This window comes from Macrobrachium nipponense, chromosome 13 (assembly GCF_015104395.2).
Source record: "Macrobrachium nipponense isolate FS-2020 chromosome 13, ASM1510439v2, whole genome shotgun sequence".
NCBI lineage: Eukaryota > Metazoa > Arthropoda > Malacostraca > Decapoda > Palaemonidae > Macrobrachium > Macrobrachium nipponense.
The window spans coordinates 52,562,108-52,581,351 of NC_087206.1; the positions used below are offsets into that span (position 1 = coordinate 52,562,108).

A 19,244-nucleotide genomic window follows, 5' to 3' on the forward strand; every position below is an offset into this window, starting at 1 on the left:
TAAACACTTCAGAGAGGGCGCGGAGGTCAACCCGCCCACAACAGTGAGGCTCCCCAGGTAGGAGGGAGGCTGTTCCTCTTCCGTCACAGGTGGGGGTTCAGCAAATGGGCACAGAGCATCGTGTCCAAAGGATTGGGTTGGAGTTGGATCAAAGATCCTCCTCCAATCAAATCATTCTATCAGGAACCATCAAAGGAATTGACAGATTATGCAGAGGAACTCCTTCAGAAAGGAGCTATTGCGAGAGTCAAGCATCTAAAATTTCAAGGTCGCTTATTCAGCGTGCCAAAGAAAGGCTCAACAAAAAAGAAGGGTAATCTTAGACTTGTCAAAAGCTAAACTCTTTCATTCGTTGCACAAGTTCAAAATGCTCACCATCTCGCAGGTACGGACCTTACTTCCCCATGGGGCCGTCACAACCTCCATCGATCTTACAGACGCATACTATCATATCCCTATAAGCCAGACACTTCCGTCCATTCCTAGGCTTCAAACTAGGAAATCAGACGTTCTCATTCGTGAGTGATGCCCTTCGGTCTGAATGTAGCCCCCACCCCCAGGGTATTCACGAAAGCAGCAGAAGTGGTAGTTCAACAGTTGAGAACTCAAGGGATAATGGTAGCAGCATACCTCGACGATTGGTTGATCTGGGCACCAACGGTCAAGGAATGTCTCAAAGCCACAAAGAAGGTAGTTCAATTTCTGGAACATCTGGGTTCCAGATAAACAAAACGAAATCCAGACTCACTCCGGAGTCTCGTTTTCAGTGGCTAGGAATCCAATGGGATTTGTCTTCCCACAATCTGTCATTCCGGTGGTCAAAAGAAAGAAAGAGCAAGTCTGTGAAACAATTTCTCAAATGCAAACAAACATCAAGGAGAAACCAGGAAAGAATCCTAGGTTCTCTTCAGTTTGCCTCAGTGACAGACATCCTCCTGAAAGCAAGGCTGAAAGATATAAATCGAGTTTGGCGATCGAGAGCAAACGCCAAATCTCGAGACAAGTTGTCAGTAATTCCACATATCCTTCGCAATCAGCTCCGTCCATGGACAAAAGTGAAGAACCTTGCCAAATTAGTACCCCTTCAATATCCCCTTCCAGTGTTAACCATTCACACGGATGCCTCCCTGTCCAGGATGGGGGGATATTCTCAATTCAAGCAAGTTCAGGGGACTTGGTCAGTTCAGTTCCGCCAGCTTCACATAAACGTCCTGGAAGCTATGGCAGTATTTCTTACCCTGAAGAGACTCCTTCCCCCGAAGAAGTCTCATCTAAGACTAGTTTTGGACAGTGCAGTGGTAGTACATTGCATCAACAGAGGAGGGTCCAAATCCAAACACGTGAAATCATGTCATGATAGCCATCTTTGCGCTAGCAGACAAACACAGATGGCATCTGTCTGCCACTCACCTGGCGGGGGTAGAAAATGTGATAGCAGACGCTTTGTCCCGGTCAGTCCCTCTGGAATCAGAATGGTCCCTGGACGACGAGTCATTCCAGTGGATATGCCGGAGAGTCCCAGGTCTCCAAGTAGATCTCTTCGCCTCACAAGCGAACCACAAGCTCCCTTGCTATGTGGCGCCCCCAAACCTGGACCCTCTGGCTTATGCCACGGACGCCCTGTCGTTAGATTGGAATCAATGGAGGAAAAATTTATGTTTTTCCTCCAGTGAATCTTCTTTTGAAAGTCTTGAGCAAGCTGAGGACTTTCAAGGGACTAGTAGCTCTGATTGCTCCAGACTGGCCAAAAAGCAACTGGTATCCTCTGCTTCTGGAATTGGTCTCCGACCTCAACGGATTCCCAATCCCAAGCTGTCACAATCAGTACAAATGAGGACTGTGTTCACTTCCTCAGGAATTCTTTCAGACCCTAACTTATGGACTTCATGAAGTTTGCGGCTAACAAAGATGCTAACATTGATCCACAAAACATCCTCTTCCTAGAATCAGATAAAAGAGAGTCAACTATTAGACAATATGACTCAGCTGTTAAAAAATTAGCATCCTTCCTGAAATAATCAAACACTACAACCATGACAGTTAACTTAGCTATATCCTTTTTCAGGTCCTTGTTTGAAAAAGGCTTAGCAGCTAGCACTATTACTACTCATAAATCGGCTTTGAAGAAAATCTTTCAGTTGGGTTTCCAGATAGACCTAACAGAATCTTACTTTACGTCTATTCCCAAAGCCTGTGCTAGACTTAGACCTTCTCAAAGGCCTACTGCAGTTTCATGGTTCTTAAATGATGTCCTCAAACTAGCCTCAGATACTGACAACTCGTCTTGCACATTCATAATGCTTCTTAGAAAGACGTTATTTTTATTAAGCCTGACTTCAGGAGCCAGAATTTCAGAACTGTCGGCTCTATCCAGAGATGCGGGTCATGTGGAATTCCTCCCCTCAGGAGAAGTTCTACTTTCCCCGGATCGTAGCTTTTTAGCTAAAAATGAGGATCCCCTTGCAAGGTGGGCTCCTTGGAAAGTCATCCCACTTCCGCAAGATCCTTCTCTCTGCCCAGTATCAACTTTAAGAGCCTTTCTATCTCGTACATCCTCAAGATCCTCAGGTTCTCTCTTTATGAGAGAAAAAGGTGGCACTTTATCAGTAAAAGAATCAGACAAACGAATTCCTTTACTTCTTAAACAAGCCAATCCTGATTCATTTCCAAAAGCACATGACATCAGAGGAGTAGCCACCTCAATTAATTACTTCCAACATATGAACTTTGAGGATCTTAAAAAGTATACTGGATGGAAATCACCGACAGTCTTTAAATGTCATTACCTAAAGTCCTTGGAATCTTTAAAATTTTCTGTAGTAGCAGCGGGAAACATTGTTTCTCCTGATACTGCATAGTAGTTGTAGTATAGATCCAGGTCTCCTTTCTACCTACCTCGTCCAACATGCCTCACCCTATTGCCATGCTACTCGGAATACTCTAGCCTTATCCGCTAGAATCATATTGGTGGATTGTCCCTTATTTTTTTTTGCTAGGGACATCCACGTTATGTACATATAATGTACTTCAGTGTTTCTACCCTTATTTTTATGCTAGGGTGTAGAACACAATGTGTTGTATATTTTGTAAATATCTTAATTAAGTGAATCATTCTTTATTGTTTTGCCATTACATTATTATGTGTTACTATGTCTAATATAAGTTAATTTTAAGTACTTTATATTGGTTGCTTTCTTTATCATACCATTGTTTAGGATAAGTTAGCTTTAAGTACTTTGTTTGTATACTGTAGTGTCCCTGATTCACTTATATTATATATCTCTTTTTTACTATTGGGTTTCATTTGTCCTTATTCCCATCTTGTCTGTTTCTCTGGTACTATTTCATAGGCCGACACGAGCTGAGCCCAGAAAAGGGATTTTGACGTAGGAAAAATCTATTTCTGGGTGATTGGCTCGTGTCGCCCTATGAAACCCACCCTGTTTTCTTTTACCCACCCTGCAGGACAAGATGTTCATAGATTAAGGATGACCGCTAGGGGCGCTGCTGTCCGTGGCGTCGGTAGTAGTAGTAGTAGCGGCCGCATCACCCTTTAGTATCAGCTCTCTCTGGTGGGGATTTTATGTTGGAAGGTCTAAATGGTGAATGACTTGTGGTAGTGATCCCACTCGCCTATATTCACATACCGACACTTCTTTTATAGAGTGAGCGAGTCAGTTTTACTGACATTTTCTTAATTTTGTTTTTCTCTGGTAATTTTAGATTAATTTTACCTAGAAATAATGATCTTAAGGATATTTCATAGGGCGACACGAGCCAATCACCCAGAAATAGATTTTTCCTACGTCAAAATCCCTTTACTATCAGTGTTAACCAAAGCTTCTAAATTTCTCCCTCCTACTACCTCTTCCCACAAATGCTTTAAATATATTAATCCTTCTATAACTTCCCCAACACTCAGGACTTCGGCCTCAATGGTGGGTTTGCCACTTTCCTGGATTTCCTAGACTTCCACCATATGGGACTTCTCCTCTTCCCATCTGTCAAGGAAATAATATAACCCAGTTGAGTATGCCCATCTTCTGCTTCCAAATGAAGTGTCTGCATAGGCTTCCCAATAAATCTTTTCTTCTTCCATCTCACTTATTGTAACTTCGCCCATCATGCTCTTAGTTTTTCTCACAATTTTAATAAGCTTCTTCATATCCTGAGTTGTTCTTTCTTTAAATGCTTTACTTAATTCACTAACATCATATGATATTTCTGGCATGGTATGTACAGATACCCAATTCAGCTGACCCACCTATATACTCAGTTAACTCCTTTTGTTCTAGCACTCTATTACCCGTATATCTTCTAGCCTCTGGTTCTCTTATAGAATTTATATACTGCCACTGATTAACCCTTAAACGCCGAAGCGGTATTTTAAAAATCGTCTCCCGTATGACAGCGGCGTTGGCGAGTGAGCGCCGAATTTTTCAAAATATCACAGCACCCTTAGTTTTCAAGATTAAGAGTTCATTTTTGGCTCCTTTTTTTGTCATTGCCTGAAGTTTAGTATGCAACCATCAGAAATGAAAAAAATATCATTATCATACATAAATATTGGGATATACGACAGAGCGAATTTTTTTTCCATATAATTGTATACAAATCGCGCTGAGAGCAAAACAGTTAAAGCTAAAGAGTTAATTTTTTTTGTTGTATTGTACACTAAATGGCGATCATTTAGGTATATAACACATTGTAAAACAATCAAGGCAACACAGAGAAAATATTATCACAAAATGATGCATGAATTCGTAACGCACGGATAAAAAAAAAAAAAAAAAAAAAAAAAAAAAAAAAAAAAAAAAAAAAAAAAAAAAAAAAAAAAAAAAAAAAAAAAAAAAAAAGTTTTAAAAAATTCACCATAAATCAAAATATTGTGCTCGAGACTTCCCGTTTGTTGCAAAATGAAGGTAATTGATTGAATATTACTAGACTGTAAGTGTTGTAGCTTACAATTGCAGTTTTCGACCATTTCGATCGATAAAGTTGACCGAAGGACGAATTTTTTCTATTTATCGTTATTTATATGAAAATATTTCAAAACTGATAAAAGCTACAACCATGGGTTGTTTTTAGATGTATTCTACATGAAATTGCACACATTTCCATATATAAAACTTTATGTAACGGCTAATTTAAAATGGTGCAAACATTACGACAATCGGACGAAAAAAATTTATGATTTTTTCGGAAGAGTTACCGTGCGGACGTAAGGAAAAAGTTTTTTTCATAAATTCACCATAAATCGAAATATTGTGCTAGAGACTTCCAATTTGTTGCAAAATGAAGGTAAATGATTGAATATTAATAGAATATGAGAGTTTTAGCTTACAATTGCGTTTTTCGACCATTTCAGTAGAGTCAAAGTTGACTGAAGGTTGAAATTTTGGCACATCGTTATTTATATGAAAAGATTTCAAAACTGAAAAAAGCTACAACCATGAGTTGTTTTTTGTTGTATTTTTCATGGAATTGCGCACAATTTCATAAATAATACTCCATGTAACGGCTAATATAAAATGGTGCAAAAATTATGTCAGTGACGAAATAATTTCTGAGATGTGTCGCTGATGCTTTTTAGTGCTAGGAGAAAGAAATTCGCGCTTGCGCGCCTGGGTAACGATTGTAAACAAAACAACGCCTTGATCCGTGAGCTCCCAGCATCCCCCAAGACGCGTGATTCAAAAGTTTTCGCCTAGTAGGCCTACAACTATTTTTCCGAGAATTTTTAAAAAAACATTTTTTATATCGACGTATATACGTCCAATCGGCACCCAACAGACAATTTATATCGACGTTTAATACGACAAATCGGCGTTAAAGGGTTAATTAGTAACTTAATTACGTACGTATAGTCATGGGTCCCAAGAAAGTTGCTGAAGTTCACGGAGAGAAGAGGATGCTTTCTATGGAGACAAAGATGGAAATTATCAAGAAGTATGAGGCTGGCATGTGGTTGAGTGTGATCGCTAAGGAATATGGCCGAAATCCGTCGGTGATAGCACCATCAAAGCAGCTACACCTTCCAAGGGTGTGCCTATTTTGTCAAACAAGAGGAGCCACATGCACGATGAGATGGAGAGGCTGCTTCTTGTATGGATAAAAGACAAAGAAATCGCTGGCGATACGATAACCGAAACAGCAATCTGCCACAAGGCCAGCGCTATTTTCGGCGATTTGATTGCCCAGGCCGAAGAGCCGCAGAGGAGAAGGGACATCGACGCCAATCCGACTTCAAGGCTTCTCATGGGTGGTTTGAAAAATTCTGGAAATGGACTGGCATCCATTCGGTGGTGTGGCATGGGGAAGCTGCCAGCTCCAACACGAAAGCAGCTGAAGCCTTTATTAATTAAGACGTTCGACGAGATGACGATCAATGAGGGCTACAGTTCTCAGCAAGTCTTCAACTGTGATGAGACTGGCCTTTTTTGGAAAAAAAAAAAAAAAAAAATGCCTCATCGGACGTACATCATGGAGGAAGAGAAGAAGCCACCCAGGCTTAAGCCTATGAAAGACAGGCTTACGCTCGCACTTTGTTCGAGTGCCATAGGGGATTGCAAGGTGAAGCCCCTACTTGTCTATCATTCAGAGACTCCTCGAGCCTTCAAGGCCCACAAAGTGATGTGGTGGGCTAATGCGAAAGCCTGGGTAATGAGACTTTTGTTCACCGAGTGGGTAAAACTGTGTTTCGGCCCGACAGTGAAGAAATTCTTGGAAGAGAAGCGCCTCCCTTTGAAATGTCTGCTGGTGTTGGACAATGCCCCTGCTCACCCTCCTGGCCTCGAGGAAGATATCCTAGCGGAGTATTCTTTTATCAAGGTTCTTTATCTTCAGCCTAACACCACCCCTCTCCTCCAGCCCATGGACCAGCAAGTGATATCGAACTTCAAGAAGCTGTATACGGAACATCTTTTCAAGAGATGTTTCAACATCACCGATACCACAAACCTCACCTTGCATGAATTTTAGAAGGAGCATTTCGATATCGTGATATGCATCTGACTCATCGATCAAGCTTGGCAGGAGATTTCGAGGTGAACCTTGAATTCTTCGTGAAGGAAACTGGCCTGATGCCGTATCCGCCAGAGACTTTGAGGGATTCGACGTGGACGAAGCTGATGCAGATTCAGAAACAGTTGACGATCCTGAAACTGCTTCGCAACCAGATCTTGACGAGATTGTTGCACTCGGCAAGTCCATGGGGCTGGTCGTCGACGAGGACGACATCAATGACCTTCTCAAGGAGCACCAAGAGGAGCTTACAACGGATGACCTGAAGGAGTTGGAGGCCATGCAACATAACGTAGTTCAAGAAGAGTTCTCTAGCAGCAGCGAGGAGGAGGAGGAGAACCCTATGACAACGGCAGAAATTAAGGATGCTCTAGCTGCTTTTCATAAGGTGCAATCATTTGTAGAAAAGAGACACCCCGAAAAAGTTTACACAGGTTGTATGCTTGCGCAGTTCGATGAAGTTTGCCCGAGTCATTTCAGGAACATTTTGAAAAGCAGGCATAAGCAATCTTCCTTGGAGAGTTATTTCTGCCATTGTCATAGGGTCGTCCTCTCCTCCTCACCGCTGCTAGAGAACTCTTCTTGAACGACGTTATGTTGCATGGCCTCCAACTCCTTCAGGTCATCCATCATAAGCTCCTCTTGGTGCTCCTCGAGAAGGTCATTGATGTTGTCCTCATCGATGACCAGCCCCAAGGACTTGCTGAGTGCAACGATCTCATCAAGATCTGGTTGCGAAACAGTTTCAGGATCGTCAACTGTTTCTGAATCTGCATTAGCTTTGCCCACGTTGAATCCCTTGAAGTCTCATCACAGTTGAAGACTTGCCGAGAACTGTAGCCTTCCTTGATCACCATCTCATCAAACGTCTTACTAAAGGCTTCGGCTGCTTTCGTGTCTGAGCTGGCCGCCTCCCCATGCCGCACCACCGAATGGATACCAGTCCGTTTATGGAATTTATCAAACCACCCACGAGAAGCCTTGACGTCTGGGGTTGCCACTGATGTCCCTTCTCCTCCGTCATCTTCGGCCTGGGCAATCAGATCATCGAAAATAGTGCTGGCCTTGTGGCAGATTGCCATCTCAGTTATCGTATTGCCAGTGATTTCTTTGTCTTTAATCCATACAAGAAGCAGCCCCTCCACCTCATCATGCACATGGCTCCTCTTGTTGAACAAAATAGTCACACCCTTGGAAGGTGTAGCTGCTTTGATGGCTTCCTTCTGCTTAAGGACGGTGCCTATCGTCGACGGATTTCAGCCGTATTCCTTAGCGATCATACTCAACCGCATGCCAGCTTCATACTTCTTAATTATCTCCATCTTCGTCTCCATAGAAAGCATTCTCTTCTTTTCGTGAACTTCAGCAACATTCTTGGGACCCATGGCTAATTAAGTTAATTAAGTTCAAACACAACAGGATAAAGTATACAAGTAGAAAGCGAAATCACTAACACGAATTTACATTAACAAACGAAATACGTATATGTGAACGAACGAATTCCACATGCGTACGATAACGCTGATGCGACGGAGTGGCTGAAGGACGCCTTTACGTAGAGGCATGATGGGATAGATGCTGACCAATAGGAGAGCAGGATCTTATGGCGGTGACTAGCATCAGGAACCAATGGGAGAGCGGGAGGATGTTGGCGAGTCTACTGAGTTAGCAGCGCGCGGGTTTTAAAATTGTTCTCGACGGTCCGGGCGAATCTCGGACTTTACAGTACACCCTTTCGCAACCTGAACTATTTTCATATACAAAAGTAAAAAAATCTTCATCTTTGCTTTCGTAACTTGGATTTTTCGTAAGTAGGGACTTTCATATGTCGAGGTTCCACTGTATATAAATAAATTATAGTACGTGTAAGCGAGTCGTACACAAGGCTCAGGCTTGCTGTGTATCAAATCACTACCAAAATGATAATGAATTTCGAATTAAACAATGTTACCCTCAATGTTATTATTACCGAAATTACACTACCATTAAAATTTCTGAAAGGTTATTGAACAACGAACGTCGCTGTGAATGCAACCGTATAACTGGACGTTCACATTTTGTTCTCCTGCCACTCAGAGTTCAAGGTTGATTTCATTGATATGGAATTAATACCTTGAACAGACTATTTATTATGAAGATATGTCAATAATATATAAGGTGTAAATAGTTTTATTAGCTTTATTGTCAGTTATATTGTGAATCTTTTCATGAACAGCCGAGACTTAGCCTCGGACAAACATCATTACGCAACATGAACAAATCAGTGATGCTGTGATTCATACCCATGATATAGGCTAGACTGAGTGGTCCAAGGAAAAATAACTGGCTAACTGATCCCGTGACTGCTGATCTGCGACTAAGCAATGACCCACTGTAGCCTACGCCCAGTAAACATCATCTATGTAAAATTTTTTACCTAAAGGAATGGCATAACATACAAGAATGATGGCATAAACATACAAGAATGACTTTTTAGGACAAAACTATATCAGCAGCTCAACGCCAAGCCCCGGTTATCGGCGATATTATCGCTGATTTTTGGTTATTGTCATGTTGTTAGGAATGGAACCCACCTCTGATAACCAAGGACTGCCTGTATACAATAGAGACCCGATCCTCGACTGTATTAAACTCGAAATAATCAATTTCAATGCGAAATTGTAAGTAAATTTTATCAGACCTTGAAGAAAAAACAGGAAGCCGACCCAATGAATCATGTGATTTTTCTAAAGTCACCACTACTTGGCATTGTTCCCATGTTTGTTTAAAGGCCACTCACTCTGCTGCTATTCTTTTGAGTAAGAAGTACACACTTACATAGATATTTCTTTAGTTTTTGTGGTTTTCTATAGATTTCTATTTTGATTCAATCACTGGTCCCAAGTCAGCCATTGCAGACAAGCAGAGGAGGAAAACAGTAAGAACCATTACTGAACTTTAGACGATTATTGAAAATTATTATGAAAGAGGAATCTATGTGGCAACCTTAAAATCCTGCCAAGATTTTTAATGATAGGCTAACCCTTGAAGTGTCAATAGTTAACTACCATCACAACTACCGACAAACTATCGACACTGTAAACAAGACATCTGCACTAATGGTAAAAACCGTAGGTTATTCAAGTGAACCACTAGCAATACAACTTTTGATACAGTAAAACAAAACAACTGTAATCAGTAATTACCGTGGATAATTACCATAATTAGACGTTAGGATGAGCGAACTCTTTGTTACAGGTGTACGATTTCTATCCATAATTCTAAAAACCGAAAAGCTCTATGAATGTAGTAGACCCTTGACTCACGAACGCATTGACCCACGTACAACTCGATCCCCGACCAAAATTATAGGTAAAATTTCACCCTTGACTTACGAACTAACTTTGAGATACGAACCAAAAAAAAAATGCGGAAAAAAAATAAAAATTCTGTTTGGGTCATGAACTAATTTTGAGACATGAACATTTGAAAAATGCTTGAAATTTCTGGAAAATAACAATTCACTTTGTTTCACAAACTAATTTTTAGACACAAACATTTGAAAAATGTGTGAAATCGCCCGGCACACGTGAGAGCGTTTGAGTTGCCATGGGACCAGCCATCTTCCAGCCTCCCACGCACGGCGTCACCCACGCATCACTCTTTGTCTCATCTCATTGTGTACAAGACGTTCGTCAATTCGCTTAGCATTTTTTGCGCTAAAACTTGTGATTTTCTTCATAATGGGCCCTAAGAAAGTGAAGAGTGGTGGTGAAAGTAAGAAGTGAAGAGTGAAGGTGAGAAGAAGGGTGCAGAGGAAGATAACCATTGAAATAAAGAAAGAAATTATAGAAAAGTTTGAACGTGGTGTTCGCGTGACCGATATCGCAAGTGAGTACAAGATGGCCAAGTCGACAATTTCGACAATTTTGAAAAACAAGGATGCCATTAAAGAAGCAAATGTTGCGAAGGGAGTGACAGTACTAACCAAGATGAGATCGCAAACCCTCGAAGAGGCAGAAAAAATCATTTTGAAGTAGGTACATGAGAAACAGATGGCAGGTGATAGTGTAAACGAGCCGATCATCTGCGAGAAAGCTCGGCAAGTGTATCAGAGTTTGCTGAAGGAAACTCCTTCTACTAGTGCCACGCAGATGATTTTTTAGGCTAGTCAAAGGTGGTTTGATTACTTCAAGAAAAGAGAACTGGCATTCACTCTGTAATTAGGCATGGCGAGGCTGCTAGCGCAGACAAGGCTGCTGCCGAGGCATTCGTGACCAAGTTTGCCGAGTTCGTGGAGGTCGAAGGATACGTCGCTCAACAGATTTTCAATTGTGATGAAACGGGCCTCTTCTGGAAGAAGATGCCCAACAGGACATTTATCACCCAAGAAGAGAAGGCGCTCCCAGGCCACAAGCCAATGAAGGACAGCTTACGCTTTTGTTAGCTCAAACGCAAGTGGCGACTTGAAACTAAAGCCGCTACTTGTCTACCATTCAAATAACCCGCGTGCCTTTAAGCAGCACAACGTAAATAAGGCCAGACTGCCTGTAATGTGGAGGGCCAATACAAAAGCATGGGTGACACGGAGCTTGTTTATGGAGTGGATTGATGAAGTGTTTGCGCCGACCGTGAGTCAGTACCTAACAGAGAACAAGCTGCCCCCTGCGGTGCCTTCTGATCATGGATAATGCCCCGGCACACCCTTCGTACTTGGCTGACTGCAGTGAACATGACTTCATTCAGTTCAAGTTCCTTCCACCCAACACGACCTCTGATCTCCAGCCCATGGACCAACAAGTCATTAGCAATTTTAAGAAATTATATACGAAGGCGTCTCTTCGCAGATGCTTCCGTGTAACTGAAGAGACAAAATTAACCTTAAAAGAATTTTGGAAGAAGCACTTTAATGTTTTTCACTGCATAACCCTCATTGATAACGCATGGACTGAAGTTACATACCGCACATTAAATTCTGCGTGGCGGAAACTTTGGCCCCAGTGCGTAACTGTCCGTGACTTTGAGGGCTTTGATGCAGAGATTGTGCAAGAAATTGTGTCCATGGGCAACAGTATGGGTCTACAAGTCAACGACGAAGATGTTGAAGAATTGGTCGCTGAACATTCAGAAGATTTGACTGCGGACGAACTTGTTCACTCCACAAAGAGCAGCAGGAGCAACTTGCTCAGGGAGCAATCAACTGACGAAGAGAGGATGGGGAGGAAGCTACTGTCAGATGTCAGCAGTGATGTGATGAAAAGAAAAAAGCCGCATTGGAAAAGTGAATGATGTCCAGTGCTTCCTTGAATTGGTATCATCGGACAAAATTGTTACAAACAGGATCGTGATATGCTCAATGAAAATTTAATGAGCCATTTCAGAAGAGTTATGCAAGGAAGGAAAAGGCAACAGACATTGGATAAGCTTGTGATTAAAAGTTCACCAAAAAAACCTAGAAGAGTTGAATCTCCGGAACGAGATCTCCCCGACCTGGATGGGGGAGGGTCTCCTTCCGCACAATAACCTCCTCCCCACCCACCACCCTCCTCTTCTCTTGTCCGTCAAGCCAGAAGTCTCGCCAGTCATAGTAAGTGTTCACTTTACAAACGTTTTTATAGTGTTAGTTTACCATTTTAAATTATATTATTAGACATATTAAGGTTTTTTACACTGACTTTTACATTATCTGTGTAAAATAGCAAAATATACATAATATATACTGGTTCGTAGGGGTCGAGAACCAATTAATATTATTCCCATTAAACCTTATGGGGAAATTAGCTCCGCGTCACGAACAATTTCGAACACGACCAAGGTCTAGGAACGGATTGTGTTCGTGAGTCAAGGGTCTACTGTATATATTTTCTGGAGAAAACGACCACATTTGATAATGTTTATATTCTCAAACTCTCGGCTGATTGAGTACTACTATTGATATCTTCATTGACATAACTTGGCTGGAGCTACTTTTCCCTGTATATTAACAAAGATGGGTTTAAAATGAGCACAATACTTTATTGTATAAGTGTTTAGCATGATTTTGCCAGTTCTGGACATCAATTTTACCTGCTCTGTTACTTTTTTTTTTTTTTTACAGTTATGGGAAATGATGTCGGGAATCAGCTGGTTTTTTATTTGGTTGTGTATGTTGGTACTACAGGTTTACAATTGCTTCATCCGTAATTAGAAAACCTGGAATATCTTAGTGGAGGACAGAGTATCATCATAAATATTATGGAGAGAGTGTTACCACGTTAAGCTGTTACATTGACAGATATCCATTAGCAATAGTTGAATAATATTTGTGTATTGTGAATAATGACCATTTTAATAAAACCTTTGTTTTACTTATCTAATCATATTGCATGTATTATTTCCATTATCAATTTATAATATGAACAGGGCGATCTCCCATGCGAACAGGGCGATCTCCCATGTGCATTGTTTTTTTTTTACATTCTTAAAATAATGAACCAATTTCATTTTATCGACATGATCCTGGTTTAATTTCCGAATGGAACTTAATGTACAAAAGAAAGCTGGGTTCAAGAATTGCGGTTACTTTATTAATAAATGTAGTAAATTAAATTAAGTACTACATGTGTGCTTTTGTCAAGTTCTCAGACCGTGCTTTTGCCTCCCAAAACATTTTGCAGTCTGCTCATTATCTGTAGTTCCCAGTCTGCTTGACTTACAATGCTCATAATTCATAGTTCCCTGTCGTGTTTGACTCGTTTACGCAAGGGCAAGACTTTCTTGGTAGTATTAGAAAATCAAACTAAAGGGTTTTGTGATATTGATAGTTCCCCAGTTATCCTTAATATTGGGATTCTTTCCAATTTTAAAGTAATACATGTATGGGAATCTACTTCCAACAGGTATTACTGCACTGATAATGACATCCCATTCATAATGCATAAAAAGGCTATGAAAAGTGCCCCTATTTTACAAGGATGTATTGAAAGATATTTTAATTTATTCCAGTAGACACTGCATGATGGCTTGTTAACATCTGCTCACGCCACTAGCTGGAAACTTAACTTAGGCAATTTTTCTTAAGTTTCTGATAACAAAAATAATTTGGCTTGCTTTTAAGGGGGGCGTCCGCCTATATAGAAATAATGCTCCGATTTTTATGAAATTATTATATGTTATACATATATAAAAGGTGATGTTCCAAAAAAAATTTCAGAGTGATTGAATGATTATTTTGGTTTTTATTGAAAAAATAAGAAAAAATAAAAAAAATTAAAAATGTAACTCTTCCTTCATTTTTAGAGCTATTGCAATGCGGCTTTATACACAGAAAGTATATCATAGTAGAAAAGAAATGTTAGGAACAGTTTTTCCATTTTTTGCTTTTTTTGGATGGGGGGCGAGGGGGAATTTTCCCCAAAAATTTTTGTTGATTTGGTTATCATGAGTTCCTCGTCAACCTAAGAAAAAATCTAGCCCCAACAAAATATTCGACTTTCTTTCCTCTTTCCAATGGTATATTTAACTTTAAAATTGGCCAACAAATAAAAAAATAGTTAGCGTTAGAAGTGCAAAAAAGTGAAAACTGAGAAAAATGGCCGTAAAGGTCAAGAAGTGTTTTTTTTGGCACTTGTGGAAAAAAACTGATCTATGAGCAAAACCTTGATACAAACAAATGTTAAATAAATACTCACTATTGCTTAGTTCAGACTGCCTTTCCTTCTTTCTAATAGTTCTTAAGTGTTTTTTTTGCTTGGTTTCCGGCACCAAGTCCCCCCCCTAGAAAGGGGTATTATTTGCTCGAGGCGAGGCTATGATCAAGTACCACCTGACTCTTTGTTGCTTGGTTTGAAACCAAGCAAGTAATAATTTGTCATCATATACTCCTGTTTCATCGTCCTTTATTACTTTCATTAACTGAGAGCGTAACTGTGAAGGTGAAAAAACCTCAGATGATTGCGCACCAAACGACGTAGAGGCAATGAGGGCGGGGCTCTCAGCAGCCAAAAAAGAGCCTCGTGTTGTTGTTGTTGGTGGTGCTGGTGGTGGTGATGATGGTGGACAGCGCTGGATACATCAGCCAACAATGGTGGTGGCAATGCGACGCTGCCACATCAACAAAAAAAACAGTCCACCTTCCACCCTATGTCTCTTTTTAGCAAAATTTGCTAAACGGGCCATAGTTACACGATTCCGTTTCGACATATTGTCTCACTTTCACTCTAGTATACACACAAACTTATATAAATTGTATTTAGAGTTACTTGATGTAAGAAAACAAGAAAAAAACACGGTAAATAGCAAAAAAATGCTTGGAGTAAAGAGCAGCATACCTTCCCTTATGCAACTCTGGGACACACTGACTCCGGCACCCTGCTGGGCATGCTACGGTGCTACCCGCTTAGAACACCATTCACCAACGAATTGTCCATTGTTGGTGCCAGATGTAAGAGATTAGGCGAAATAAAAATAAAAATAATTAATAAATTGGGCAGATAAAAGGACAAAATGACAATAGTCATTAGGAGCCAAACGTCAGCCCTACGTCACAGGAAGGGGGAGGGGCCAAAACCCCATTAATTTTAATATTTCGAAAAAATGCTTTTGCCACGTGATAACAGAGGTGTTGCTCATGTCTTACGACCATTTAACCAGATTTTGAAAATTTCAAAAATATTCATCAAAAATCAAAGAGGAAGCCCCCCTTAATATTTAATAAATTTGCTGGAATAATTAGGCTTGAGTTTCAATGTTTTATTATCAGCAAAAATATTTGTGACTACCCCTTACAGTACATACAAGTACCTAGCCTAGTCTATGGCACTCAATCAACCATTGGTAATATGGCTGCATTGGTCGTACGTAGGCCAGTTACTTTGATATAGTATATACAGTGGGACCCCCGTATACGGATTGTAAAACATATATGTTTTACAATCCGTACTGATTTTAGCGTAGGCCTAACCCGCCCTTGGCTTTCGTTGGGGGTACAGAGCAGTGCGTTAGTTTACGTCGTAAATAATAGGCCCCCCCAGCGGTTCAGGGGCAGGTTAGCGCCTATCTCTGCATGATTTATAACGGTGCATAATATCATTTTTGTCGTATTTATCATATTTGGGAAGAGAGCGGGAGGGGCCGTTCTCTCTCTCTCTCTCTCTCTCTCTCTCTCTCTCTCTCTCTCTCTCTCTCTCTCTCTCTCCCTCCCTCCTGAATTAGGAGGATATGTATGAGTAGTATGAATTCGCCTATTCGCGGGATTTTCCGACGATAAATAATCACTAATTATTGTATTTTGATGTTATTTTCATGCATAAATAAATTTTTTCTGGGTTCGACCAGTGTCTGCTGGTGAAAAATCCCTGTAGCTCATTTTTCAAGTATAAATATATCCTAAATATACCAGAGAAAAAGCTTACATGGTATGCTGAAGTTACTACCCTCAGCACGAGCAACCCGAAGGGTGTCGGTATAAGTAAAGGGGCATAGTGGTTACTATTCACAGATCCTCTGCCACTTAGAAGATTTTCCCTTCCCTTCTTCAAATCCCTCTGCGGTGGGAGCCGTTCCAAGCATCCCCCGCCTCACCCTCCACTCGCGTCATCGGAACGCATGCAAATTTTCAGCACACGAGACCTACGAAATATTACAATTATATGTTAGGCATATGTACTTTTTTCTAAATTGATGCGTTACGTCAGTACCATATATGTTTTACAATCCGTACTGATTTTAGCGTAGGCCTAACCCGCCCTTGGCTTTCGTTGGGGGTACAGAGCAGTGCGTTAGTTTACGTCGTAAATAATAGGCCCCCCCAGCGGTTCAGGGGCGGGTTAGCGCCTATCTCTGCATGATTTATAACGGTGCATAATATCATTTTTGTCGTATTTATCATATTTGGGAAGAGAGCGGAAGGGCCGTTCCCCTGTTCCCCTCAGTGTCTCTCTCTCTCTCTCTCTCTCTCTCTCTCTCTCTCTCTCTCTCTCTCTCTCTCTCTCTCTCTCTCTCCTGAATTAGGAGGATATGTATGAGTAGTATGATTTAGATACGTCTAGATTTTGTACATGATTGATTTAATGAGGTTGGATGGGTTGCATCATCTCCTCACCTAGTTAAACCTAGCATAGGCTAGCCTAGGAAGGTAGGCTAGGGGTCCCTTACCTAGTACCCTTAAACACACCTAACTTGCCCTGTGATGCTATGAGGCTAGCAGGGAGAACGTTATAAGATAATAGTTCTCAACCGGTGTGATCTTGGATCTACCTCACTGCTGCCTAAATCGAACAAATCGGTTTAGCAATTTTGCCTGAGGTACCCGCCCAGCCGGTCTAAACCGAAGAATTTCGGTTTAGTAGGTTCGAGGTCTACCGTCCACTTCAGTCTGGCAGGGGTGATCATTTGGCCTACCCTGCCCAGTTTGTTGTGTTCTCAGTTCTTAGCCAGATCCATACGGGTGCTTCCTTCCCTCCTTTCTTAGCCTAATATCCTTGCAATCCCTCCATTAGACCTCGCTATGAATATAGTATATTGTAACATTTATATTGTGTATATGTTATGTAATGCCGGTCTGGTACGTCTGGCTACCCGGCATAGCCTCCTGATCGTGAGCAACCACCACCTAACCACGACCGGCCATGAGCCAGTCGGCCTTCTCCCTACAAAGGGTAGGCCATGTTACCTGGTGGAGGTCCATCTCTGATCGGGTGGGTGGCCAACCACATGCGCCACGTTCTCCCCCCCCCCCCCTCTTACTAGAGGGGGAGGGGAGGACTGTGAAATAAGGGGGGAGGGAGTGGTGTAGTGTTATTTATTTATATAACACCCTGTGTGTCTCCGAGTAGCCGCCGCCGACTCACAAGCGGTACCGCACCAGTTGGCGGACGTAGCTCCGGAGCATTTATTATAGCAGCTCTGTCGCTCGTTGCTTCGCTCTTCAACCCTTCTCACTCGAGGGGTTTCGGGCGGGAGCTTCGCTCCCTTTAAATTAATGCGTGCAGGTTCAGAGGTATACCCTACTGACTCCCCCCACACCAGAGCCCCTTTCCTACTGCATTAAAAGAGTTTGGGGGAGCGATTCAACTAGCGGACGGAGCTTCGGGGGCCCCCCTATAGCTCCTGGTCCTATAATGACCAGGCCGGTGTGATTCACCCCACACTCGGCAACGGAGCATTAAGAAAATACATTGCCAGTTCTCTATTCCGTCCTAATTCTCGGCTTCGGCGGAATTCATCAACTAGGTCCGGCTACGCAACATAGCCTTCCAACCAGCCAGGTGCCTGGGGAGGTGGCAGAGATCCCCTCCATCCCCCCCCCCCACCCCCCCCCCCACCCTCCGGCATCGGCGGACCTCAGATCCGCATACAAAACCGATACCTATTATAGGGGACGGAAGCGAGTCCAGGCAATCTCACATAAAGTAATTATTTTATTCATAGTACTTATTTTGATCTTGTGTAGCGTATCTAGATTAAGGTGCATGCTCTCTCCGTTGCTTACCAAAGTTCGGTACCCATAATCAATTTCCATTACAGATGGTCCGCTGCCAGGCAGAGGGGTGCCCCGCCTCCCTAGGCAAGCCGTATGACCATGTAGTGTGCCGCTCTCACGCTAACTGTGCTGTACAGCTGGAGAGCTACATGGTCTGGCACCCCGATGCGTGTACGGTGTGCTATGAGATGGTGTCCTCTCTAGTTGATGAGCATGTAAGTTTCTTCGCTACACCATTTGTGTTTAAGTCATGTCATAATAACTTAATAAGATGTTATATTGGATTTTGTTCCAGGCATTGTACTAATACGATTCCTCCCTGACAGGCCGGTCCAGCAACCTGCCACGAAGCGAGGACCAACCTGAGGAAGTGGGTGGCCAGCTTTGGCAAGAACGCCCCAAAAGGACAGCCATACGTGCTGGATGCAGGACTTTGTGCTCTCCTTTTCCAGGGGGCCACAGCCACCACAGCGGTGCCAGCGGAGGTAGCTGAACCGCTGATCGAAGCCATCCGATTGGCAACCACTGACGACCAGGACCTGATGGACGACGTGGCGGCCATCAATATAAACCTAGAGCCTATGGTCACGGAGGAGCAGGTAGGTGGGGAGGTAAGCGAGGCGAGTCTTTTACTTAGTCCTACTCCTTCTTCTTCCTCTTCCTTCCTGGGCTTCTCTAAGCCCACCCCTCCTGCTGCGGGAGCACTTTCTGTCGCTCCCAAAGTAAAAACTTTAAAACAAAAACAAAAACCTTGAAGAAGGCATAAAGCCAGCTCCGCCAG

The 19,244-nt window shown here is 42.1% G+C and overlaps 2 protein-coding genes across 2 annotated transcripts in view; one reads left to right on the top strand and one right to left on the bottom strand.

Moving 5' to 3' along the window:
- The window catches only part of LOC135225321 (hypoxia up-regulated protein 1-like), a 124,389-nt gene extending 116,284 nt beyond the window's left edge, over positions 1-8,105 (bottom strand). Inside the window, exon 1 of the mRNA XM_064264653.1 lies at positions 7,813-8,105. Within this exon, the coding sequence (XP_064120723.1) occupies positions 7,813-8,105 (293 nt within the window). The remainder of the gene's footprint in view (positions 1-7,812) is intronic.
- LOC135225788 (hypoxia up-regulated protein 1-like) overlaps positions 1-19,244 on the top strand; it is a gene marked incomplete in the record, with an annotated part of 558,991 nt that overhangs the window by 349,413 nt on the left and 190,334 nt on the right.